At 40.4% G+C, this 25,899-nt stretch overlaps 1 protein-coding gene across 1 annotated transcript; it reads right to left on the bottom strand.

Annotated features, from left to right (window-relative positions):
- Positions 1–8,306: 8,306 nt before the first annotated feature.
- Positions 8,307–17,551, bottom strand: LOC123637196 (zinc finger protein 501). Its single transcript, XM_045550113.1, has 5 exons — positions 17,396–17,551; positions 16,478–16,566; positions 13,145–13,247; positions 12,566–12,652; positions 8,307–10,539 (listed from the first exon to the last, which is right to left on the bottom strand). Exons 1-5 carry the CDS (start codon positions 17,412–17,414, stop codon positions 9,275–9,277), a joined length of 1,563 nt encoding a protein of 520 aa, XP_045406069.1. The 5' UTR covers positions 17,415–17,551; the 3' UTR covers positions 8,307–9,274.
- Between the last annotated feature and the right edge of the window lie 8,348 nt (positions 17,552–25,899).

The following is a 25,899-nucleotide window of genomic DNA, read 5'->3' as shown; positions in this document are numbered from 1 at the left end:
ATTGCCAGTTTAACAGTTTAAAGAGAGGGGATCTTTAAGAAGTGACTAAGCCATGAGGGCTCCACTCTCATGGGTGGTATTGGTGCCATTATGAAAGGGTGCCTTTGGCCCTCTCTTGCTCTCTCTCACCTTTCTGCCTTCCATCATGGGATGGCACTGCAAGAAGGCCCTCACCATATGCTGGCCCCTTGATCTAGGACTTCCTAGCCTCCAGAACCATGACAAAATAAGTTTCTGTTCATCATAAATTACCCAGACTGTAGCATTCTGCCAAACCAGCACATAAGAGGCTAAGGCATGGTCTCTGTGATTGGCTTCTTTCACTTAGCAAAATATGAGAGACAGAGAGAGAGACAGAGCAAGAGAGGATTTCCTTTGTAAGGAACCCACTCCTGTGATAACAAACCCACTCCCAACAGCATTATCAATTCATGAGGGCAGTGTTGAGGAGAATAGAAGGGTTGAGAGGTTGTCTTTGTTATAGTTGCCATAACAAAAAGACCATAGACGGAGTAGCTTATAAACAACAAAAATTTATTTCTTACAGTTCTGGAGCTTGGAAGTCCAAGATCAAGGCACCAGAATGGTTGGGTTCTGTTGAGAGCCCACTTTCTGGTAATAGATATCTTCTCACTGTGCCCTCACATGGTGGAAGTGGTGAGATCTCTCTGGAGCTTCTTTCTAAGAGCACTGATCCCATTTATGAAGGTTATGCCCTTATGACCTAATCACCTCCCAAATGCCCCACCTAATACCATCACTTTGGGGGTTAGGATTTCAACATCTGAATTTTGGTGATACTCAAACATTCACACCATAGCAGAGGTCATAGCTAAAATGTTTCTTTTGGAGGTGATAAAGATGTTCTAAAATTTATTGTGGTGATGCTGGTACAACTCTGTGAATACACAAAAATCACTGAATTGTACATTTTAAATGGGTGGATTTTATAGTATGTAAATTATGATCTCAATAAATCTGTTACAAAGTATTCTTATGTTTAAAGGAAGTCACTACATAATGATAGAACATTCAAGTCACCAGACAGATGACAATTCTTTTTTTTTTTTTTTTTTTGAGACAGAGTGTCACTTTGTTGCCCGGGCTAGAGTGAGTGCCGTGGCATCAGCCTAGCTCACAGCAACCTCAGACTCCTGGGCTTAAGCAATCCTACTGCCTCAGCCTCCCTAGTAGCTGGGACTACAGGCATGAGCCACCATGCCCGGCTAATTTTTTTTGTATATATATATATTTTTAGTTGGCCAGATAATTTCTTTCTATTTTTAGTAGAGACGGGGTCTCACTCTTGCTCAGGCTGGTCTCGAACTCCTGACCTCGAGCGATCCACCCGCCTCGGCCTCCCAGAGCTAGGATTACAGGCGTGAGCCACCGCGCCCGGCCTCAGACAGATGACAATTCTTAACTTGTATTCAGATAACAACTGAGTGTCAAAATATATAAAGTAAAACTTGACATGACATATAAATATATAATGATAGGGAAAGCATATAAATCAGAACAAGAATAAAGTTGGAAGACTTACATTACTTGAGTTTAGTATTTACTATAAAGCTACAGTAATCAAGACAATGTGTGGTTTTGGCAAAGGGATGGACACATAAATCCATGGAACAGAATAAAGAACCCATAAATAGACCCAGTCAAATATGATCAATTGATTGTTGACAAAGGGGCAGAAGTAATTCAATGGAGAAAGGATATTTTTCCACAAATGATGCTGGAACAATTGGTTAAGCACCCTGCCCCAATGAACCTAGGCCTATTATTTCGTACCTTATACAAAAATTAGCTAAAAATGACTCAGAGGTAAATGTAAAACATTATTATTAAACTAGTAAAAGAAAAACTTCCTAAACTTTAGTTAGGGATAGAATTCTTAGATATGACACCAAAAGTATGGTCCATAAAAGGAAAACCTGACAAACTGGGACTTCATTAAAATTTAAAACCTTTGCTCTACAAAAGACACTGAAAGAAAAAGGAAATAAAAAATTATAAAAAGATAAGCCACAAACTACAAAACTAACCTAGAAAAACAAACTATAGAATTCTTTAAATATGGCAAAAGATTTGAACAGACACTTCATCAAAAAAGATATACACATGGATAATAAACATACGAAAAGATGCTCAACATCAAGTAAATGCAAAGCAAAGCCATGATGAGATACCACTATACATCTATTAGAATGGGTAAAACAAAAGAGTTGGCAAGACCATGTGCTAGCAAAGATATGGAGCAACCATATCTCTCATACATTGCGGGTGGGAATACAAAATTATACAGTCACTCTGGAAAACAGTTTGGCCCTGTCTTACAAAGATAAACATACACTCACCATATGGCCTAGCCATTTCACTCCAGATATTTACCCTAGCAAAATGAAAAGTTATGCTCATACAAAAGCCCATATATAATTAATGTTTATAGTAGTTTTATTTGTAATCACCAAAAATTAGAAACAATTCAAATGTCCTTCAATGGGTGAATGGATAAAAATATTGTGGTACCTAAAATAGAAAAGTACTCAGCAATAAAAAGGAATAAATAATACACACAACATGGATGAATCTCAAAGACAGTATACTCAGTGAGAAGGAAAAAAGCCAGTCTAAAAAGAAGAAAAGGGAATTTTTTTTTGTTATAATGGCACTGTCTGTACCCTGATTCTCATGATTACATGAGTCTACAGAGGTCTTAAAATTCACAGAACTGTGGAAGGAAGAAAGGAGGGAGAGGGAGAGGGAAGGAGGGAGGTAGGAGTGTGGGAGGAGGAATTATTATAACCACACACACAATTACAGTGGTAGTTACAAGGGTGATACCTTTGTCAAATTCATCAAATACTTTAAGTATGTAAACTTTATTATATGTAAAGTATACTTCAATAGGGTTGATTTTATAAAATTCCAAAAGTCAGTCATTTTAAGACTAGTAAAATTGACAAATCTTCAGAAACACAATCAAGAGAAAAAGAGGGAATACAAATAAGCAATATTAGGAAAGAAAAAGGAGACATAAGTGCCAACAAAACAGGGACTTAAGTATAGCATACAGGTAGTGTATATAAGAGTGCTAAAGAAAAAAAAAAGAAACTAGGAGCTTAAAATAAAAATATTTTGAAATTAATGACCAAAAAAGATAAATTTTTAGAAAAACCTAACAAAAACTTACAAGAAGTTTTTGAATAGAAGATTTGAATAGCCCTTAAAACCAATCAAACCACACACTACAAATATAATTATCCTAGTTTAAGAGGTGAATGCAACTTAACAGTCAAGAGACACAAACTCTTCCAGAAAGAAGGAAAATCACTGAATTGGGTAAATCCAAGCAATGCAGGGATTTTTTAACTTTAGAAAATCTGTCAATGTAATTTACCACATTAATAAAGAAAACATATGATCATCTCAAAAGATGCATATATTAGTACTGTTCAAGAAAACTTATTTAAAAAGATAAAAAGCCTCACTCCTTTACATTCACAGTCATTTTTATTGGGCTACACCATCATTAAGCATACATGATGGACAGGTCATATAAATGACCACATCAATGATACATAATAGTTATATAGCACTTGATAGCTTACAAATCACCGTGTCCAGTTTCTGCCTAATTCTAATTATTCCCAAGTAGGTATTACATTAATAAAAATATATATATGGAAACTGATTTAAAAAGATGAAATAATTTGTCCAAAATCCCAATTATTTTCATTCTGTATTTTGTTGTTTCTCTATATCACGTTATTAAATTAAAATGAATAGATAGCCACATATAGATAATACATAATTAGAAAAAAATGCAAAATTCTGAACCATTTTTCCAGTGGTTCTCATATGCTCTTGGAATAAAGATACAAATAAAAAATTTTAACCCTATAGTTTATATTCTTAGTCATATCTATCTCCTCATCTTTGCGATCTATAATTAAACAATGGTGTCTCCCTGATGTAAAAGTTTCCAACACATGAACTTTGGGGGACACATTCAAACCATATCAGACCATATATTGTATGATTCCATTTATATGAAATGTCCAGGCCGGGTGCGGTGGCTCACGCCTGTAATCCTAGCACTCTGGGAGGCCGAGGCGGGTGGATCGCTCGAGGTCAGGAGTTCAAGACCAGCCTCAGCAAGAGCAAGACCCCGTCTCTACTAAAAATAAAAAAAAGAAATTATCTGGCCAACTAAAATAAATATATAGAAAAAAATTAGCTGGGCATGGTGGCACATGCCTGTAGTCCCAGCTACTCGGGAGGCTGAGGCAGTAGGATCGCTTAAGCCCAGGAGTTTGAGGTTGCTGTGAGCTAGGCTGACGCCACGGCACTCACTCTAGCCCAGGCAACAGAGTGAGACTCTGTCTCAAAAAAAAAAAAAAAAAAAAGAAATGTCCAGTATAGGCAAATCTATAGACATAGTAAGTATTAATATATTAGTGGTTGTCTAGAGTTGAGGTGAATAGAAGTGTTGAGAGTTGGCAGCTTATCTTTGGGAAACCTGTGAACATTCCTTTGGGTACTTATTCCTAACTGGTTACAAATGACATAGATATGCCATGAACCTTTGGGTTGTACTTGACACAACTTGATGTGTCAAATGCAAGGATGTCATGGGAAGGATGGTATACTACTTTCCCCTATTCCTCTCACTGAGTACAGCTAAAAATCCTGGATATTATGTATAAAACAAACATAAGATAGTTCTGTAAGGTAGAGAGAGAATGGACTAGTTAGGGACCTCAGAACCTGAGGAACAACACAACAGTGAGTTTCTCAAGTTTTCTTTTTGTCTCGTCTGTCCCAGATTGGACTCTGGAGAAGCTGGCAACCAAGAAATGCCAATAGGCACAGACTGAAAAAGGCCCCCCAAAGTCTGGTCTTCTAGCCAAAAGACTGGGAATGGAGCAACCTAGCAAGACAGAACAGTTTTTAAGACAATAATCATAATCATCCTATTCCAGCCAGACACCATAGAAGAAAGCTGCAGCTCTATCCCCACCAACAAAGGCTGAGTGAGGAGCCTACAATTCCACCCTCACCACGCTGTAACAAGGCTCCTCAACCCTCCATCTTCCTCCTGGGGTAGTATCAGAGAAGGCCAAGTGGACCAACAGATTTCCCAAACCCACCGCTTCCCCCACATCACCCTGGCAGTGTCAGTGAAGACCATGTGGGGAGACTAAGCATCCAACCCTACCCAGAGACAAGACATCCCATTCCTTACTGCTGTGGTGTCAATGGAGGCCTAGTGGAGGGTCAGGACTTTTATCAATGCCCAATAGTAATGAGGTCACCCCACCCCACCCCAGGAGGACAGTAGAGGCCATGTGAGGAGCAGTAATGAGATATTCCTGGCCCTTCCAGCCAGTGTGTCACCAGTGGAGGACTAGTGGGGAACTGTAAGTCCCACCCCTACCCAACATTATTGAGGACCTCTGCCCCAGGTGTCATCACAGGCCAATGATGAACCTCAATTTTTAATACCAACTTAATGACATAGCACCCCCCAATCCTTTCTACACTAGAGTGGTGCCAGAGGAGGCCTGCCAAAACAGATGATTTACATAGGATACTAAGTCTCATAATACTTAAAATGTTCAGATTTCAATTGAAAATCAATCATCAAACCAAGAGCCAAAAAAAAAAAATCAATTTAAGTGAGAAGATAATCCACAGATACCAATACTAAGACATCACAGATGTTAAAATAACCTAACCTGACAAAGACATTAAAGCAGCCATCATAAAATGCCTGTGAGTAATTACAAACATGCTTGATACCAATAAAAGTCTCAGCAAAAAAAAAAAAAAAATAATAATAATAATAAAGAACCAAAGAGAACTGAAAAATACAATACCTGGAATAAAACTCAATTACAAGCTCAACAGTAGAATCGAAGGGATAGAAGGAAGAACTAGTGAACTTGAAGATAGAACAATAGAAGATACTCAATCTGAACATAGAGAAAATTGCTATGGACTGAATCGTGTCTCCCAAAATTCATTATGTTTTAATCCTAACCCCCATTGTGACTGTATTTGGAGATAGGCTCTTAGGAAGTAATTAAGACTAAAAGATGTCATAAAAGTGGGATCCTAATCTGATAGGACTGGTGGCCCTATGAGAGGGAGAGCTCTCCCTCTGCACACATGCATTGAGGAAAGGCCATGTGAGGACACAGTGAGAAGGCAACCACCTAAGAGCTAGGAACTGAACCCTGCTGGACCTTGATTTTAGATTACCAGCCTCTAAGACTGTGAGAAATAAATGTCTGTTGTTTGAGCCACCCAATATATGGTATTTGTTTTATGACAGACCAAGTAGACCAAGATTTTTGTACCAAGAAGAGGGATGCTGCTGCAACAAACACCTAAAAATGTGGAAGCAGCTTTGAAACTGGGTAATGGGTAGAGGCTGGGAGAGTTTTGAGGTGCATTGTTAGAAATACAGATAGTAAAGGCCACTCTGACAAGGTCTAAGATGGCAATGAGCTACATATTACTGGAATTGGAGGAAAGATGATCCTTGTTATAAACTGGCAAAGAACTTGTCTGAACCATTCTAGTGTTTTGTGGAAGGTAGAACTTGGGAGTGATGAAATTGAATATTTAGCAGAGGAGATTTCTAAAGAAAGTATTGAAGATGCAGCTTGGTTCCTCCTTACTGCTTATAGTAAGTTGTGAGAGGAGACAGATGAATTGAAGAAGGAATTGTTAAGCAAAAAAGGAACCAGAATTTAAGAAATTTGGAACATTCTGTCTATCTATATCACAAAAATATGGGAGAGTTTGTTATGAAGAAAACACAGTGTGGCTGAATAACCATTTGATAAGAGATCACGGATTTGACTAATGGACTTCATCAGCCCTCTCAGCACAAGCCAGGAAAAGAAATGGGAGAAACAGTCAGATGGGACTAAAGGGGACAGAAAAAATAAAAACAAAAAAAAAAATAAAACAACAAATAACAAAACAAAATGAAGGCCATAGGATTTCTTAGATCCTATAGGACCAGACAATAAAGCTCTCTGGCTGTGAACATGTGCTATCCTTCAAGAAAAGGGAAGAATGATCTTGAAAGCAATTAGAGACTGTCAAGATTCCTTCCTGTTTCAAAAGGTGGAGCCATCACCTTGGCTTCCACAGGCCAGATAGCCTCTAACTGAAGCCTTAGGGCAGACTGCCCTACAGAGCCTTGGCACAGCCACAGAGGCAGGACCACTATACTAGGTTTCAGACTTGCTTGGGACCCATCACCCCTTCCTTCTTTCCTATTTCTCCCCTTCAGAAGAGAATATCTACATTACGTCTGTCCCACAATTGTATTTTGGAAACACAAAATTTTGTTTGGTTTCACAGGTTCATAGCTGGAGAAGAATTTTGCCTCAGGATGAGTCATATCTTGAATCTCACCCCTATCTAATTTAGGTGATATTTAGATGAAACTTTGGACTTTAGAGTTGATGCTATAATGAGTTAAGACGTTGGGGGCTGTTGGAATGGAATGAATGTATTGTGCATACAAGGACACAAATTTAGTGCGGGTCCAGGGGTGGAATGCTATGGACAAAATGTGTCCTCCCCACCCCCAATTCATTATGTTGAAACCCTAACCTCCAATGTGACTGTATTTGAAGACAGGGTTTTTAGGAGGTAATTAAGGATAAATGAGGTAATATAGGTAGGCGCCTAACCTGACAGAATTGGTGGCCCTGTAAGGAGATCTCTCTCTCTCCCTCCCTCCTTCTCTTTCTCTCTCTCTGTCCCTCCCTAAGGAAAGGGTGGCAAGATAGTGAAAAGGTAGCCATCTGTAAGCCAGGAAGAGAACCCTCAGTAGCAGGAGAGTCAGCTGGGACATTGATCTTGGTCTTCCTAGCCTCCAGAACTGTAAGAAATAAAATTTTTGAGTCAAAGTCTGTGGCAGATTAAGAGCCTAAGACAAAAATAGAAAAATGAACAGAGCCTTAGGAACTTCTGGCACCACAACCAAAGATCTAGTATTTCTATCATTAGAGTCTAGGAGTCTAGGAGGAGAGAAAGGGCCGACAGTGGGGGCTAAAAATGTATTTGAAGAAATGATGGCTGAAATTTTCCCATATTTGCTAAAACCTACATATTGAAGCAGCTCAGCAAACCCCTCAAAGGATAAACTAAAAGAAATCCACACCAAGACACATCATAGTGAAACTTCTGAAAATTAAAAACACTGCACTCAAATTGTTTCTAGTAGTAACCTTAAAAGTTTCAATGAAAAAAATATATATACACATACACAAAGATGTCATCTGCCTCTACCTAAGAGTAAAATGGTGAAAGGCAAGTATTTCAAAGTTTTTTCAAGTTTTTCACAATCTAATAAGCAGTGTCAGTGCAAATCCACAACTAAATTTCACTATGTGGCATGAAAAAATTTAAGATAAAACTAGACACAACTGAGGCAAATTTTTATAAATAAGCATATTCTCAGGTAACTCAGTCAGCTTAAAACATGCTGAACACATCAGAGGTCTCTTCTATACTTTCCCTTTCTAAGCTGTAGGTCTTGACCCTCAGAATTAACATGATTCTTAGTAGGTGACAAAAGCAGACTCCCAGGCCAACATTCCTTAGCCTCAGGGTAAAGCTGCCCTCACAGAAACTTTGTAACTGACCACCTAACAAGTCTAATACTTTTCCTGATTGTGAATATTCAGCTGAGTAGTTATTTCAATCAACATTTCTTGGGTTCATTTCCACAGCTCTTTTTTTCTATCTTTCCCATCTACCTCCTTTGTACTTAAGAATTAAGGACAACTTCCCTTCTACCACCATTCCTGATCCTAGACAAACTCACTGTGAATTCTCAATCTCTTATTTCTATCCCTGCAATTTCCCTAAGAGGACTACTTTTCTCTTTAAAACGTATGTCCTTAGCATTATGAAACTACCTACCCCAGTTAAGATGTCCTCTTTCCACCATACCACACCCTATTTCTCTCTCAAGGATTTGGTAGCTCATATATATATATCTTAGGGTTTTAGAAATAATTTTCCTCTTTCCCCAAGAAAATTCAGAGTGTCCTCCACTAGGACATTTTAAAAAATGTAAAACTGCTCTTTCACAGTCTAAGTAAGCTATATTCCCCATCAACAATGACTTCTCAGTAACTTTTTTTGTAACAGAGTCTTAAATTTCTTTGTAGCCCCCACAGTAGGTATGGTGAATGCTCAATACATATGTTCTGAATGTACCACATTTACATAGTCTTTATCCAGTATGAATTCTCTTTTGTTGGCCAAAGGCTATATGCTCACTAAAGGCTTGTACATATGCCTTTGATTTCCCTACAGCATGAGTTTTCTGGTGTTGAGAAAGGGATGAACTCTGGCTGAAGGCTTTTCCACATTCCTTACACTTATAGGGCTTTTCTCCAGTGTGAGTTTTCTGATGTTTTGTAAGAGATGAGCTCTGACTGAATGCCTTTCCACAATCCTTACACTTGTAAGGTTTCTCTCCAGTGTGCGTTCTCTGATGACGAATAAGGGCTGAGCGGTCACTGAAGGCTTTGGTGCAATCATTGCATTTATAAGGTTTCTCCCCAGTGTGAGTTCTCTGGTGCTGAGTCAGGGCTGAGCAGTAGCCAAAGGCTTTCCCACATTCATTACACTCATAAGGCCGCTCCCCAGTATGAGTTCTCTGGTGCTGAATAAGGCCTGACCGATCACTAAAGGCTTTGCCACATTCGTTACACTTGTAAGGTTTCTCTCCAGTGTGAATGACCTGATGTTGGGTAAGAAATGTGCTTTGGCTGAAGGCCTTCCCACATTCATTACACTCATAAGGTTTCTCTCCAGTATGAATTCGCTGATGTTGAGTGAGGTATGAACTTTGATTAAAGGCCTTCCCACATTCATTGCATTTATAGGGTTTTTCTCCAGTATGAATTATATGATGCCGAATAAGGGCTGAGCGGTGACTGAAGGCTTTCCCACATTCATGACATTCGTAGGGTTTCTCTCCAGTATGAATCCTCTGGTGTAGAGTAAGGTGTATGCTCTGGCTAAAGGCTTTACCACATTCATTACATTCATAGGGCTTTTCTCCTGTGTGAATTCTCTGATGCAAGACAAAAGCTGAATAGTAACTGAAGGCTTTCTCACACTCATTACACTTCCAAGGTTTTTTTCCTGTACAAATTCTCTCATGCCTAATTATATCTGAATTTTGTTTTATGTTCTTTTTAAATGAATCACAGGGATGTAGTCTCTCTCCTTGTTGTTGAACAAGTAATGACCTCCGACTAAAATTTCTTCTAAATTCATCACATTGGTAACTTCTCTCCCCAGATGATTTCTTTTGAGTGATGACCTCTTGTATTAAATGTTTCTCATGGTTTTCTTGCTGACTCTCTAAAGAATTCTCACATTCACTAGAATCTTCCTCTGGAAATCTTTCTATTAACACCCCAGGAGCTGATTCCTCTTTAGAAATGTCCTTCTCTGGAGTTAACTCCTTGCTTTCTTCCTCCCAGTCTGAAAGAAGCAAAAATACACATGTATCATTTCCTACACTGAGAGAAAAATAATTGCTGTAGTAGGAAAATAATGAAACAAACAAACAAAAAATGCTTTCAGGGAATACATGAACTTGAAAGTTCTCAAAGATAGGCTTAAAATCTTGAGAGAATGCAAGAAAAGAAAGATGACTGGGCAAATAAGTATATTTGCATTGAAGGAGAGGTGCACAGGTACCCACTATTCCTCTATGCAGCAGGGTAGGAAATGAGAAAGAATAAGAGAAAAATACTAAGCAGAGGTGATGTGGGGAAATGGCATACAAAAAAACAAGATCTGCAGGAGACAGGGCTGGGATCAGAGAAAGATGGTCTCCCAGAGATGACTCACTGTACTCATCTCACCAGAGCCTCATCATTTCATGCCTTGAGAATGATCATCTTTAGATGATCTCCTTGCCACAAATCTTTTCCCACTCCAATATGCCTTAGTCACTGCTAAAAGACAAATCTTTCAAAACCATCACTCTAAAACAAAAATCTCTATTGGTTCCATGGACTCAAGATGAGACACAAATTCTACAAGCTAGCATTCAATGTGGTCCAGATCCACAAACTCACATTTTCACAAAGCTTAGTAATTAGGAAGCAAGTGATTATCTCTGATTGCTTACCATCCATCCATACCCAATAAACTGGAAATAGTAAGATAGAACCAAGTTTAAAAAAAAAAAAACAGTTTGCGGAGTGGAAGTTCAAAGCTCCATGTGTTAAGTTTGGTCCCCAACCTGTCAGGACATCTGCCCCAAGTTCCTAGGCTTCCTAGTAAGAGTTTGGGAGGTGAGGAGTGGGGAGCTTCATTGCTAAAAATGTTTAAATACTTTCAAGCTTAGATGGTCTTTAACATCTATTCCAATCATGCCTCTACATGAGATAAATAAATACAATACTATGTGCTCAACTACATATCATACTCAGGGAAGTGCCTGGGGTTTTAAAGGACAAATGCGTAGAAAAAGGCAAATGGACTTCCAACTAAGGGGAGTGGAAAAATCAAAGCTCCAAATGTTCATGGAGAAGACACGGTTAGTGGAGGATACTAAGGGACTTGCCTGCTTGGTGTTAAAGTTTCAAGTAGAGAAACAGAAAAGGCAAAAACTTTAGGTAGGTAGACAAAAAAAGGCCTCTAAAGCAGGCAGAGGAATATAGAACTGGCAGAGTAAGTGACTCACTGCAATCTAGCAATATTATGCTGCCTTAATTTTACAAGGATAAGATCTAAAGAAAGTATAATTAGATGGTAGCCTGTTGCAGTAATCCAATGACAGAAGTAATAGGGTCAAATCCATGACATCCTTCAAAAAAACATACTAGGACTTAATCAATAGCTATCATTTGCTTAGCATATAGTCAGGTACTGTTCTAAACATTTCTCTCATATTATTTCCTTTGATCCTCACCACTTATGAGCTAAGTGCTATCATTATCCTCATTCTACAGGAGGGGACTTTGAGCCACAGAAAGCATAAGTCACTTGTTAACGTTCACAAAGCTAATGAGTGGCTGACATCAGCTCTGAATCCAGAAGACTAGTTCCAAAGTCAGCACTTTTAACCACTGTGCTATGCTGCCTCTGCTTAGATAGAGAGGAAGGCAAGGGAAAACCCAGAGATCAATTTATAGTCATTGGTCTGAGACTCAAAAAATAGCATTACCCTGTAGAGAGAAAATAACATATGTGAAAAAGCCTGGTTTAGGGCCCTGAACCCAAGCAAGTTATTAACAACATTAAAATATTGGCTTCATTTCACCTCATCTGGGAAAAAGAATTGGTTTAAAAGAATTGGTTTTTACCTTCTAAAAAATGAAATTATAACTTTATAAACTTTATAGATCATCATCCACAGAGCTGGAGTATGGCACAGGGGAGATAGGGACTTCAATTCAACCTTTCCATGGTTCTAGCAAAATCTGGAAAGGCTCCTCTACAAGCATTTCCATCGACCATCTGGGTTTTATTTTCACTGTTTCTAATAGTCACTCACCTGCACTGGCTGCTTTTGAGATATCTCTCTCCAGCTCCTCCCCATGCTCCAACTGAGAGATTACATTAGGCTTGGAAATTGGAAGCCCTGTTCACAGGGAAAGAAAAAGGAGTCTGGTAAAGAGTTCAGTGTTAGTTCCTTAGTCGTTAGGGAAGACAATATGAGAGAGTGTGAGAGAATGAGGTCAGTTCTGGATTTCCTTTTCAACAATGCTCAGAAGGTAGGAAGACTGATAAGGGCTTATTTGAGTTTAGAACAATTAAGTCACTGTTTTTTACCTCTATCTATTAAAAGAATAAGCATCTACTTTCTTAATAGTTGCTTTCACTGGCAGTTTATCTTGACATCCTTGGTCAAGGAGTAGAAAAGGAGGATGCTACAGGTCCATATAACAAAGGTGTTCATTTCTAACTCCAGAAGCGTTAAAACTATATCCAGAAGCAAAAAGCAAAATTGCCTGTCTTGGGCCTTAGAGGAATTAAAAATCTTTGCATCTAAGGACCTCAGAGCCCCTAGGAACTGAGGAAGCAAAGACACCATACTGGGTAAATTCACAGGGGTCAGGGGAGCCATCCTTACCCAGCAAGACCAGATTCCTACGTTTCTCAGGCACATCTCCCTGAGGAGAGTTCAGCTGCCCCCACTGGGTAAGAGCCTCAGCCATATCCCTGAGCATCGATTCCTGAAAAACCAAACACAGTGGTGCTCACCAACAGGCCTCCTTCCAGAGGCCTTTGAAAAGGATTAAAACTGACAGCATGGAAGAAGGAAGACAGGAAGGATAGGAAGGTCAGAAAAAATGACCTCTAACATCCTTTCCAACACTAAGATTCTCTGGCAAATTTGTAGTTCACAGACTCACTCTTTGCCTCAATACATCAGAATTGCATATTACCTGCAAGCAGGAAGGAAAGTACCTTCAATGTACAACTGAAGGTATAAAGTTCTTAATTTATATATCAATAAATTATATTACAGAACTATAGAATTCCTTACTATTTATACATGGAAAAGGTGAGAAAATATAGTTATAAATTAAATATTTTCTTTATGGTATGGCTTTTAAAAATTAAGGAGTTCAAGAAATGTGAAGTATTTTTCTCTCTAGTTTTCCTTTCACGATAAAATCAGCCCTAATAAGATATATTAAAAATTTATGTTTTCCACCACTTTAGAGGAGAAAAAAAGATGTTTCCTACATTTGTCATAGAATATAGACTTATTTGTAAAACAGTATCTCAAACAGAAAAAAGAGACATTTCCTACATTTGTCACAGAATATAGATTTATTTATAAAATAGTATCTCACGGAGAAAAACAAGATGTTTCCTACATTTGTCACAGAATACAGATGTACTTATAAAACAGTATCTCAAGCCCAAATTTACAAATGTTCCCAAAGTGTTCTTGTCATTTCTCACAATGGCCCTGGTCTGTCTGGTCCCCAATGTATTATACTTTCTTCCCCATCATATACTACTACTCCTGCTCTCCCTGAGCACTGGTTGGTGGCTGTGTTTCAGGTGCTTACAATGTATGCTCCATTCCCTTTTGCCCCTTTATACATGCTGTTTCCTGTTCCTGAATGTTTGCTCCCCTGGCCCATCCTCTCAGCTATTTGAATCCTATTCACACTTCAGATCTCAGCTCAAGTGTTACTTCCTCAAGGAAAGCCTTTTGTGACACCATGTCCCTTCACTTCTCTTGGGTTACATGCACTGAGAGGATGTTGTGATTAACAACTGTCTGTCCCATTGGACTGTAAGCTTCATGAGAACAGAAGCCAGGTCTGTTTCTGCTCACTGAAGCAGCCCTAGTACCTGGCACTTGAATAGTTGAATGAAGGAAGGAATGAACAAGAATTAGTAAAAACAAGTTTAAATAGGGTATTCTACAAAAATGTGCAGAGAACAGAGTTGGGAGGGGAACAGAAGGTATCAAATATTGAAAACATTGTAGGAGTGTTTGCTTTAGCTTAACCCTAATCTAGATGACAGGCACAAAGTTTAGTTTGTCTACTAAAATGTAGAGGGAGGGAGAAGAGCAGGTAATGCTCCCCTGAATCTATTTACTGCTTATAAAACAAATGTCTAATAATTTTTCTAATTCTATTTTTTTTTTTTTGAGACAGAGTCTCACTCTGTTGCTCGGGCTAGAGTGCTGTGGCGTCAGCCTAGCTCACAGCAACCTCAAACTCCCAGGCTCAAGCAATCCTCCTGCCTCAGCCTCCCAAGTAGCTGGGACTACAAGCATGTGCCACCATATCCGGCTAATTTTTTCTATATATTTTCAGTTGTCCAGCTAGTTTCTTTCTATTTTTAGTAGAGATGCGGTCTCACTCTTGCTCAGGCTGGTCTCGAACTCCTGAGCTCAAACGATCCACCTGCCTTGGCCTCCCAGAGTGCTAGGATTACAGGTGTGAGCCACCATGCCCGGCCTTCTAATTCTATTTTTAAAAAATTGCTATGCAACTACAATTGAAACACATTAAAATAGACCAGTCCTGGGTTGCTAGCAAATGAATCAGTCTTACTCATCTTTGAACTACCACTTTTGCCATAGCCCCCTGCACATATATAGGAATATAATAGTTAATTTTATGTTCAGCATTCTAATGCATATTACATAGTTCTCCAAAAACAACGTACATAACAAAATAAAGTTAGAAGAGCTGCCTACTTTGAAAATCTCCTGCTCAAAATAAACTATTCATTGTAAGGCTTCAAGTATGAAATCATTACACTTTTTATTTAAGTTTATGGTCCCTTAAGGCCATATGCCTCAGGAGTGATCAACACAAGTAATTTAATTTGTACAGTCTTCTTTCTTTATAAACAATGCTAACACTAACAGACTAATTGGCAGTTTCTTTTGGGCTTAAGTTCCATGAGAAAACCTCAGCAATCCAATTCATTTAAGTGTGCATGTACTGGGGCTGGAAGGTACCAGAAGGCCAATCAGACACTGTCCAGCAGATGCTACTTTCTGCTTTCTCTCTGAAAATGATCTACAAATTCACAGACCAAAATCAATACTGGCATTTTCTCCCATGTTTCATAAGGATCATCAGCACCCATATGCTGTGAGGCTTGGTGTGACACAGACAAGTAGTCCCAGAACCTGAACCAAAAGGCCTGACAATTTCCTATTGTCCTAGCCAGATCTTACAGAAGCATCCTTTCTAATCATCTCTCTTCAATCAGTTATGGCATGTTTCACCTTGCTGGTCATCTTACCTTGATCACTTGTCTACCTAGTTGTAGACTATCCGGTGATCTGGCTACAAGACACCCAAACCTGCCTCACTGCACTCCAGCCCACCCCACAGTGACTCACACACCCACTGAAGATCTACAACTACCTCATCACTTGAAGACTTCTTCTTCTTCTTCTTTTTTTTTTTTTTTTTGCCAAAGTTGTGGTCTCTCTCTTGGAATATTCCTGTATTCTACTCTCCAACTACCCACTCTCTCTTGTTTTTCAAAGTGCAGCTTTTATCCCAAGCCTCTCCCAAATAGATGACAGAAAACCTCTTCCAAGGCCTTTTATGACTTGCCTGTACCAGTCATTTCTGTATTTAAAAAATATATATTTCATTCACCTATATCCTACTGTCTCAGTAAACTCCATGAGGCAAGGGCAAGTGGCTTTTATTACTTTGCATCTCACCATGAGGCCAATTATAGTATTCAATGGCTGGAAAGCGTGCAGAAAGCACTTAGTGGGTAAAGAAAAAGCCATGGTGGGAAGGAAAGTTCTGCACAAGTGAGAAGCATGTCCTGTGAAGTTCATCAGTCATCAGTTTATCAAAATGAACCTAGTGGTCTAGGAATCAGTGCTGAGCAATTCCATAATAAGGAAAGAAAACATACCATGCTCTGAGAACAGAAGGAAAAAAAATTCTAAACTTACCTGTGACCCAGAGGTTAGCAGCACAGCAGTCATGTCATTTTCTTTTGGGTTTCCAGCATGAAGAAAGTGTGAGTCCTCAGAAAGTGATCCTAGAAGTGAAGCCAGGAGCCAGGACGATTACTCTGTCCTTGCAGTAAACTCACAGAAACAGCCATGTAGTAGCTATATGTTGTCTAAGAGGAGTCAACACAGGGAACCAAAGGACAATCCCACAATATCCTTTAATCAAGGCAGCCTTAACCATTGCTGCCTCAGGTTCCTCCTGTCCTCCTCTGCCCTTAAACTCCAGTAGAAATCTGGTTTGAGACTCTGCACACATAAATTAAATACATATTTCTACCTCTCGTCTGCTGATTAGTCAAAATAATACTCAAAGTCTCTGTGTGTCAATCCATGCCTCACTTAATGATTCATCTCTGTCGTATTCTGGGCTCACAGGATGAAGGAAGGGTAGTTAAATTCTTTTTGAACATTGGCTTTTCAGATACAATACTGGCTGTCTCAGAAAAGCGATGGGTCTTGTGGAAAAACAAAGAAACAAACAAAAAACATCTGTATCGTAAACAAATCCTGTGACCCAGCCTTCCCTATCTGCCAAATGGATCAAATGGTCTCCTTCCTACTGCCTTATGGGGTTCCTCTAAGGACAAAAGGAAGTCGTTATCAAAAGCCAAACTGTCAGATGTGTTCACTTTTGGGACAAGGAAGGCAACCATCACCCTACAGACCAGGAGCGCAATGAAGGTGGCTGGCGGGCTACCCCTCAAAGCCCCAATGTGAAATCAACTAGTAGGACGGGACTCTCACACAGAGGACGTGATGCTCCTCCTTTCTGAGCCTGCCCCAGCCAGAGGGCAGCTTCTCTCCTTTCCTTTCCCTCCAGCGGGCACCGCGGTCGCTTCACTCCCAAATTCTCACCTCTGCCCCCAGGCTCCATGGCGACTCCCTCCTCCGCCCGTGCCGTAGACGACCGCCTCGGGGGAAGGGCCTGAGGGTCCGCCACTCCGGTCCACCCAGGCGCCCGGGGAAAGCACGCGCGACCCTCGCCGGCGGCCCGGCGCCCCCTACCCCGGGGCCCTCCCGTCGTCCTCCTTCGGAGCTCTCAGACTTAGAAGGGCATGCGCTGTGGCCGCCTCCACCCCAGGCCCGACCTCAAGCGGGACACGGCGGAAGCCTGAGCCAGGCGACAAAGGCATCTAAGAGCCAGCCGGGCCGAGCCGCGCCGGTCAACTATGAGGCCGAACTACAACTCCCAGAATCCTCCGCAGGGCGCGGTTCGCGTCTCCGCACGCAGCTTCCCAGAGGACCCAGCGGCGCCAGGCCTTCGGCGCCCGGGGCAGTCTGTCAGCCTAATTCGCGACGGCGCGCGCAAGCTCCCAGCTTGCTGCCTCCGGCGGACCGGCGGTCCCTAGGTGCTGACTCTGGGCGCCAGTCACGCCAAACCCCGCGTCGCGTGGGCGTGGGACTTTCGCATCCCTGCAACTGTAACCGCAGAGGGCGGCGCCCGTGACCCACCCAGGATTCTCCCCTGGGCTGCGATGCTCCCTCAGAGCGGACGCGCTGGCATCCCGAAGGGTGCTTCCTCCACCCTCATCGTTTTCTCCGTGCTGCGCCTCCACGTGGCCAGCACGGAGATTATCTCAGTTTGCCTCAAGGAAGCAGGGATCTTTGTGTTCCCGACTGCACCTCCAAGAAAGAAAAGTGGAATTTCAATCACCTCAGCCCAGAAATAGCCAGGTCCCTAAGAAGAACCGGTAACTGGTACTACTGACTGACCCAAGGTGACTGGAACCTGAAAGTTTTTCAGATTCCGCACGGGCCCTAGGAGTTGGTGAATCTTCAGGCTAGCGCGTGTTTTCACTTATCTTCCCACAGTAAAGTGCCAGTGTCTATCCAGTTCAAACTGCCAAGAGAAAATCGAATTAGCTTAACTGTGTTCCTGTTTGGATACAAGCCACAACGTCCAGTTGTCCTTTCTCTGACAGAATCCCCAACTTTTAGCTATGCCTAAGGCTTCCCAGAGTAAAGATTCCATTTCTCATCACTCCTGCCTTGTGCACACGCACCCCAAACCTCCCCCCACCCTCCCGTCCCCCGCCGTGCTGGCTGGAACACAGACAATAAGTCATCATGGACTAGGTTAAAACACCCTAGGAAGGGCAAACCAACGAGATAGAAGGAACTGAGCCCCTGACAATTTATTGGGACAGAGCTTGGGCTTTAACGTGAGAGATGTAAACTTCTATTTTGTATAAGCCACTATTATTTCTTCTACACAGATAGCCACACTTATCTCCAACTGGCCTATCGATTGGCTGTTTGGGGTTCAATCAGTTGGGGCTGGGGGGATAAAGGGACATGTAGAGACACAGCCCTGCCAGCTCCAACAACGGTCGGAGAGATTCTCCCTATCTTTCCATCAACAGGAAATATGAGATGTGCAGTTTCCTTTAGAAGATGGTGTGTATAAAAGGCACCACCAGCTGATGTGTCTGAAGCACCAGAGAATACCTTTCTTCTTGTTGCTAACCATCCCCACCACAGAAATCCCTTCTTTTGTTACCAAAGCAATCATCAGTTATTAGTCTTCATCTCACTTTACCTATGGACAGCACTTGATAAAACTTGACTACTCCCTGCTCCTAGAAACACTCTCTGGTTTTCCTCTTCCTTTCAGGTCACTCCTTCTCGGGTCTTGGTAGTTATTTCTTCTTCTTCTCCCCTGTCTCTAAACCAGTGGTCCATTGTTGACTGGAACATTGTTATGTGGCATGTGACTATATTGGGATCAGAATCATCTGAAAGGCTTGTTAAAACAGTGCTGGACTCCACCCCCATTCAGGCATTCTGGGGTGGCACCTGAGAATTTGCATTTCTAACAAGTTCCTAGGTGACGGTGAAGCTGTTCATCTGGGAATCAACTAAATGTTGGAATACCCAGAGCTCGAACCTTGGGCCTCTCTTTATTTTCTTTCAGCACTCCTTAGGCAATCTTATTCAGCTAGATGCTCAAAATACCATCAAAATACGGTCAACCCCCATTGTATATCTCCAGCCTGGGCTTTTCCCCTGACCTTGAGCTGTCTCCTCTACCTCTTTTCTTTATGTGTAGTAAACGTCTCTAATGTAGCATGTTCAAAACTGAACCTCTGCTGCCCCACGCCCCACCACTGCCACACCTCTTCCCCCTGCTGTTTTTCCCACCTCAATAAACGGCAACTCCATCCTTCTAGTGCTCAGTTCAGACACCTTAGAGTCATCATTTTTCTCTTTATCTCACACCCTCGTACAGTTTCTCAGGAAATCCTATTGGCTATACTCTCAGAATATGTGCAGAATCTGACCACTTATCAAGACCAGGCCACTACCACCCTGGTCCAAGTCTCCATCATGTTTTGCCTAAATCACTGCAAACTCTTGCTCATTAGTCCCACTGCTTCTACTCCTGTCCTGCACACTCTGTTCCCAGCACGGTGCCTCCCTCATCTCTGAATAAGAGCCAAAGTCCTTAGAATGGCCCACAGGCCCTTCATAATCCTCACCATCCACCCCCACTAGCCCTCTGATCTCAACATCTAGGACTTTCTCCTAATTTGTTCTGCTACAGCCACACTGGCCTCCTTCATCCACAAGAGTGCCAGTGTGGCCCAAGGACTTATTTTCCTTTGGGTAGGAACCCAGTTGTGGGATTGCTCATCAAATTGTAAGTATACTTTTAGTTCTTTAAGAAATATCCATGCTGTTTTCCACAGGGGTTGAACTAATTTGCAGTCCCACCAACAGCATATAGGTGTTCCTTTCTCTCTGTATCCATGCCAGCATCTATTGTTTTTGTACTTTTTAAAAAAGCCATTCTAACAGGAGTAAGGTGATATCTCATTGTGGTTTTAATTTGCAATTCCCTGATGATTAGTGATGCTGAGCATTTTTTCATGTTTATTGGCCATTTGTCTATCTTCTTTTGAAAAACTTCTGTTCATGCCTTTTGCCCACTTTTGAATGGGGTTGTTTGTTTTTTTCCTCGTTGATTTGTTTGAGTTCTTTGTAGATGCTGGATATTAGCCCTTTATCAGATGTGTAGATTGCAAATATTTTCTCCCATTCTGTAGGTTGTCTATTTGCTCTGTTGATTATTTCCTTACCTGTGAAGAAGTTTTTTAATTTAATTTAATCAAGTCCCACTTATTTATTTTGTTGTTGCTTGGACTTTGAACTTTTTGGTATTAATATTTTCCCCTTCAGCAGCTACAAGTAAATATAGGATTAGAAGGGGAAGGTGGTGTGTCCAGGGTGTCTATGGACTGGCAGAGCCAGACTAAGGAATCTTGGTCATCAATGAGATTAAACAAAGATAAAAAACAACAACTACCCTAGAAACAAGAATATTTGGTGATGGGCTAGTCTGCCAGAGCCCAGAAGTCAGGTTATGGGACAGAAGAGCCAAAGTTCAGGGAAACTAAGGGTCCTGAAATCTGAAGTGAAGAACAAGAACATGTCACCAAAATCAAAGCTCCAGGAAGCTATAAGAGGAGTGGATTAAGAGCTAATAGCACAACTATAGTGAAGGCATTTGAAGTCCTAAATAGATATATGTTTATTTTCTTACTGAAGTTTCTAGTTCTACAAAGTACACTTGATTGGGGCTCAAGTTCTCATCACTAGACATATATTCATTCATTCAGAACATATGTGATAAGTTCCAGGCACCACACTGGGGACACAACAATGCACAGATAAGAAATAATTCCTGTTCTTATGGAGCATTCAGTCTAGCAATAGAGTCCCCTTCAAACACCTACAAAGCATGTTGATTGGAGAGAGCTTCTGACCAGTTTGGGGATCCTCAGAGTATTATCTCAAATTTGAGGCATTCCAGGGGAAGTCCACAGCATGGCCCATTGAGACTATTTGTTGAGATTGTGGTACCAAATGGAGGCATGAGAATAAGTAGTAGTTAGAAGGTGCTCAAACATAAATCCTCATTATCTTGAACAAAAGCATCTTAAGTCTTTATGGGGATCATTTGTCTTGCTGAAGCACCTCCCTGATATTCTGAGTCCTGTTTGGCATAACATCACTGATATTGGAAATACAGGACTTGCAACTGAAAACTTTTCCACATGCTGCATTTCTAGGGCTTCTCTCCAGTGTGCACTCTCTGATGTTGAACGAGCTGTCTTTTCTGGAGGAAGGCTTTCCTCCATTCCATGCATTTATAGGGCTTGTCTCCACTGTGAATTCTGTGATGCTGATTAAGGGATGAGCAGTCAAAGAAAACCTTCCCATACTTATTACTTTCAAAAGATGTCTGTCCACTATGCACTCTCCTGTGGCAAATGAGGGGTGAACAATCAGACAGAGCTTTGCCATACCCCTTGCATTCATAGGGCTGCTTTCCAGTGTGAGTGAGCTGATGGTGAGCAAAAATACTTTCTGGCAAAAGGATTTCCCACATTCTGTACATTCATAAGGACTTTCTCCAGTGTGAATTCCCTGATGTTGAGTAAACAATGAGGGGACAAAGAAGGCCTTGCCACATTCATTACATTGAAAGGGTTTCTCTCCAGTATGAGTTTGCTGATGTTCAGTGAGGGTTAATTGATCACAGAAGTTCATTCATTGCATTCAAAGGGGCTCTTCACAATCTTAGACATCAAGTATTTCTTGAGGCTACTTCTCTAGCAGAAGGCTTTCCCACATTATTGACAGTCATAAAATTTCTCTCCAGTATGAGTCCTCTGATGGCAGGTAAGGGATATGTGGTTATAGAAGTCTTCCTAGATATGCTGCACTCAAAATTTCTCCCCTTACTATTGGTTTTTTTTGGCAGGAGTGGATCCTTGCCTTGAGTATTTCTCCTTGGGGGAAGATTTCTTCAAAGTTTCCCCTGAAGGATTTTCCTTCTTTCTGCCCTCAGGTTTTTCAGATTCAAGTGCAGGGCCTAGAGGACCTTACTTTCTGAGTTTTTCCATTAATGTTATTTGTGACTTTGCTTTTTTAGAAACATCCTGCCTTCTTCATGTTGAGTCCTGGCTCTCAGTTCTAGCCTTCTGGTCTAAAACAAATAGAAAATAAATATCGCTGGTTTTTAGTGCTGATAAAAAATAAAACATTGTATATGTTAAGAAAAAGAATGAATGCAAAATATTACCTGATTTATTGGTAGCTCCTTAGAAAGAAAAACAACAGGGAGAGCATGAAAAATGGCAGAACAAAAGAGAGGAATAGAGATTAGAAGTGGAAGATGGGGATTTAGCCCACTAAGTTTCAATTTTTCATGCATTAGATCTTTATCATCTAAGGTGCCTATTAAGTGCTAGGCATAGTAAACCCTTGGGATGCTAATGAACAAGACAGCCACAATCCCTGCCCTCATGATGCTTATAGTCTGTTAGTACTAGGCAGATGACAATGAATAATTAAATAAAATATAACAGATAGTGATGAGTATAGTGAAGGAAATAATGAGTGGGAGCTTCCTTGGAGGGACCCTTAAGAGTGGTCATCTAGAAGTGATATTTAAGCTGAGATCTGAAAGAAAGTAGTTAACCCTGTGAATAGCCAAAAGAAGAGCATTTCAGGGAGAGACATATGCAGAAAAATAGGAGATACACATTAGAAGCATGGGAATGATGAAGGCAGTTTGTTACATGTCTAGGATCATATGCAGCAGGGGATAAGTAGGGAGACAGGCTAGCACTTGAGAAAGTGAACTATCACTCACTACTGGATGAATCCAGAAAGAAGAGGAAGGAGATAATGGTAAAGGATAAGCAGGAAAGATGAGAAAGTGTTATCAAAGTTGAAATACAGATATGTTTCAACCCTCTCTTCCCCCACCCTCACCTCCTCACTCCCCCACATTTAGATAATGGCCACATTTAGATAAAAGTGGTGGAAAGCCCACAAGTGAAGAACCGAAGCTGACTCATAGCCTTGCTCACATGACCCAGCTGGAACCACCACCCTACCTTGGATGCCTCCATTTCTTAGGCAGCTCTTGATCCAGTTCTCTGGGAGGATATTTTAAAACTTTCTCTGGTCTTATACACCTCCTACTTCTTTTATCTCGCTCCCCCCTCACTTGGGCTTTGCAATTATGTGAGTCAGTAGTTCCCTTTAGGCTTAAGCAAGTTAAGATGGCGTTTTCTATCTTCTGCACATGAAAATGTCCTAATACAAATGTTAGTATCTTTTTTATTGTGGTAAAATATACATAACATAAAATTTACTATTTTAACCATCTTAAAGTTATGATTTAGGGGCACTAAGTACATTCATATTCTTGTGCAACCATCCACCGTCCACTTCCATAACTATTTTCATCTTGCAAAACTGAAACTCTGTACCCATTAAATAGTAATACCTCCCCATTCCTCCTTTTCTTCAGACGCTGAAAAATCACCATTCTACTTTCTCTCTATGAATTTGACTACTCTAAGTACCTCATATATACAGCATTTGTTCTTTTGTGACTGGCTTATTTCACTGAAAATAATATTGAGTTTCATGCATGTTGTAGCATGTGTTAGAATTTCCTTCCTTTTTAAGGCCAAGTACTATTCCATTATACGTCTGTGCTATATTTTCTTTATCCATTCATCCAACAGTGGGCACTTGAGTTGCTTCCACCTTTTGGCTCTTGTGAATAATGCTTCTGTGAACATGGATGTACAAATATCTGTAAGTACCTACTTTCAAGTCTTTGGGGCATAAACCTAGAAGTGGAATTGCTGGATCATGTGATAATTCCATTTTTAATTTTCTGAAGTACCACCATACTGTTTTCCATATTGATGGCTCCATTTTACATTCCCACCAACAGTGTATGAGTTTCAGTTTCTCCACATCCTCACTAACACCAGTTATTTTATTTTTTTTTTATAATAGTCATCCTTATGGATGTGAAATAGCATCTCATGGTGGTTTTGATTTGCATTCTCTAAATGATTAGTGGTGTTGGGCATCTTTTCATGTGCTTCTTGGCCATTTGTATGTCTTTTTGGAGAAATGTCTATTCAAGTCCTTTGCCTATTTTCCAATTAGGTTGTTATTTTGTTATTGAGTTGTAAGCATTCTTTCTGTATTCCATATATTAACCCCTTATTGTATATATGATTTGCAGATATTTTCTCCCATTCCATGGGTTGCCTTTTCACTCTGGCAAGTGTCCTTTGATGAACAGAAGTTTTAATTTTGATGTAGTTCAATTTATTTATTTTTCTTATTGACTGTGCTTTTGGTGTCATATTCAAGAAATCATTGCCAAATGCAATGTCATGAAGCTTTTCACCTATGTCTTCTTCTAAGACCTTTCTAGTTTTATTTTTTACATTTAGGTCTTTGATCCATTTTGAGTTAATTTTTGCATATGATATAAGGTAAGGGTCCAATTTCATTCTTTTGCATTAGATATCCAGTTGTCCCAACATCATTTATTACAAAGACTGTCCTTTCCCCTTTGAATGGTCTTGGCACCCTTGTCAAAATTAATTTGACCATATAAGGAGAATGTATTTCTGGGCTCTCTATTCTATTCCATTTGGTCTACATATCTCTTCCATTTTTAAAGAAATTTTAACATTTTTAAACTCCCTCACATCCCCCTCCATCTGTCACCCTTTCCTTCCCATCCAAGCCAAACTGCACAGCATAGTAGGCACTCACCATTTCTACCCTCTACTTCTCACTTGTATTAATTAAATTCATTCCAGTATGACTTTGGCTGCACCATCCATGTCACTGATAAACCCCAGTGGACAGTTCTCAGGCTTTGTCTCCCTGGACTACTTGGCAACTTTGAGTGCTTTTTGACCATTCCCTCTTTCTTGAACATCTTTTCTCTTGACCTTGTGACACTGCTCTCACCTACTATTTCTCTTACCTCTCTATCTCCTACTCATTCTCCTCCAATGGCTCTTCAGCCATTTAAAATCATGATGTTCCTCAAGGACCTGTTCTAAACCATTTTCTCTTCCTACACTATCCCTTTTCTTGAGCAATTTCTCTCCACTCACATGGTTTCAGATATCTGAAAGGAGAATGAGTGCAACACTGTACTATCTAGGACAGTAGCCACTAGTCACATGTGGCTATTGAGCACTTGAAATGTGGCTAGCCCAAATCTGAGATGCGCTGTAAGTGTAAAATACCAGAATTTGAAGACTTAGGTTTTTTTTTTTTAAAAAAGAATGTAGGATATCTCAATAATTTTCATATTGACTATATGTTAGAATGATATTTAAATGAGATTTTTGAAATATTTGAATAAAACATTAAAATTAATTTCAACTATTTTCACTTTTTAAAACATGGCCTAGTATTATGTACCTATTGGATAGCACTAACTTAAAATACCTGCACTCAGGCATAAGTATTAGGGTCTCTTCAAACTGACCTGGTGTTTCACGGTGCTGGAGGGA

The sequence above is a fragment of the Lemur catta genome, chromosome 4 (genome assembly GCF_020740605.2).
Source record: "Lemur catta isolate mLemCat1 chromosome 4, mLemCat1.pri, whole genome shotgun sequence".
In the NCBI taxonomy this organism is placed as follows: domain Eukaryota; kingdom Metazoa; phylum Chordata; class Mammalia; order Primates; family Lemuridae; genus Lemur; species Lemur catta.
This window is presented reverse-complemented; position numbering and strand designations above follow the sequence as displayed.

What these genes read in the sequence shown, in the direction of transcription:
- LOC123637196 (XM_045550113.1), bottom strand. An exon ending in TGCTAACCTCTGGGTCACAG is followed by an intron (nt 13,248 to 16,477) that starts GTAAGTTTAGAA and finishes TTGGTTTTTCAG; the next exon opens with GAATCGATGCTCAGGGATAT. An exon ending in CTCAAAAGCAGCCAGTGCAG is followed by an intron (nt 10,540 to 12,565) that starts GTGAGTGACTAT and finishes TGCTTCTTTCAG; the next exon opens with ACTGGGAGGAAGAAAGCAAG.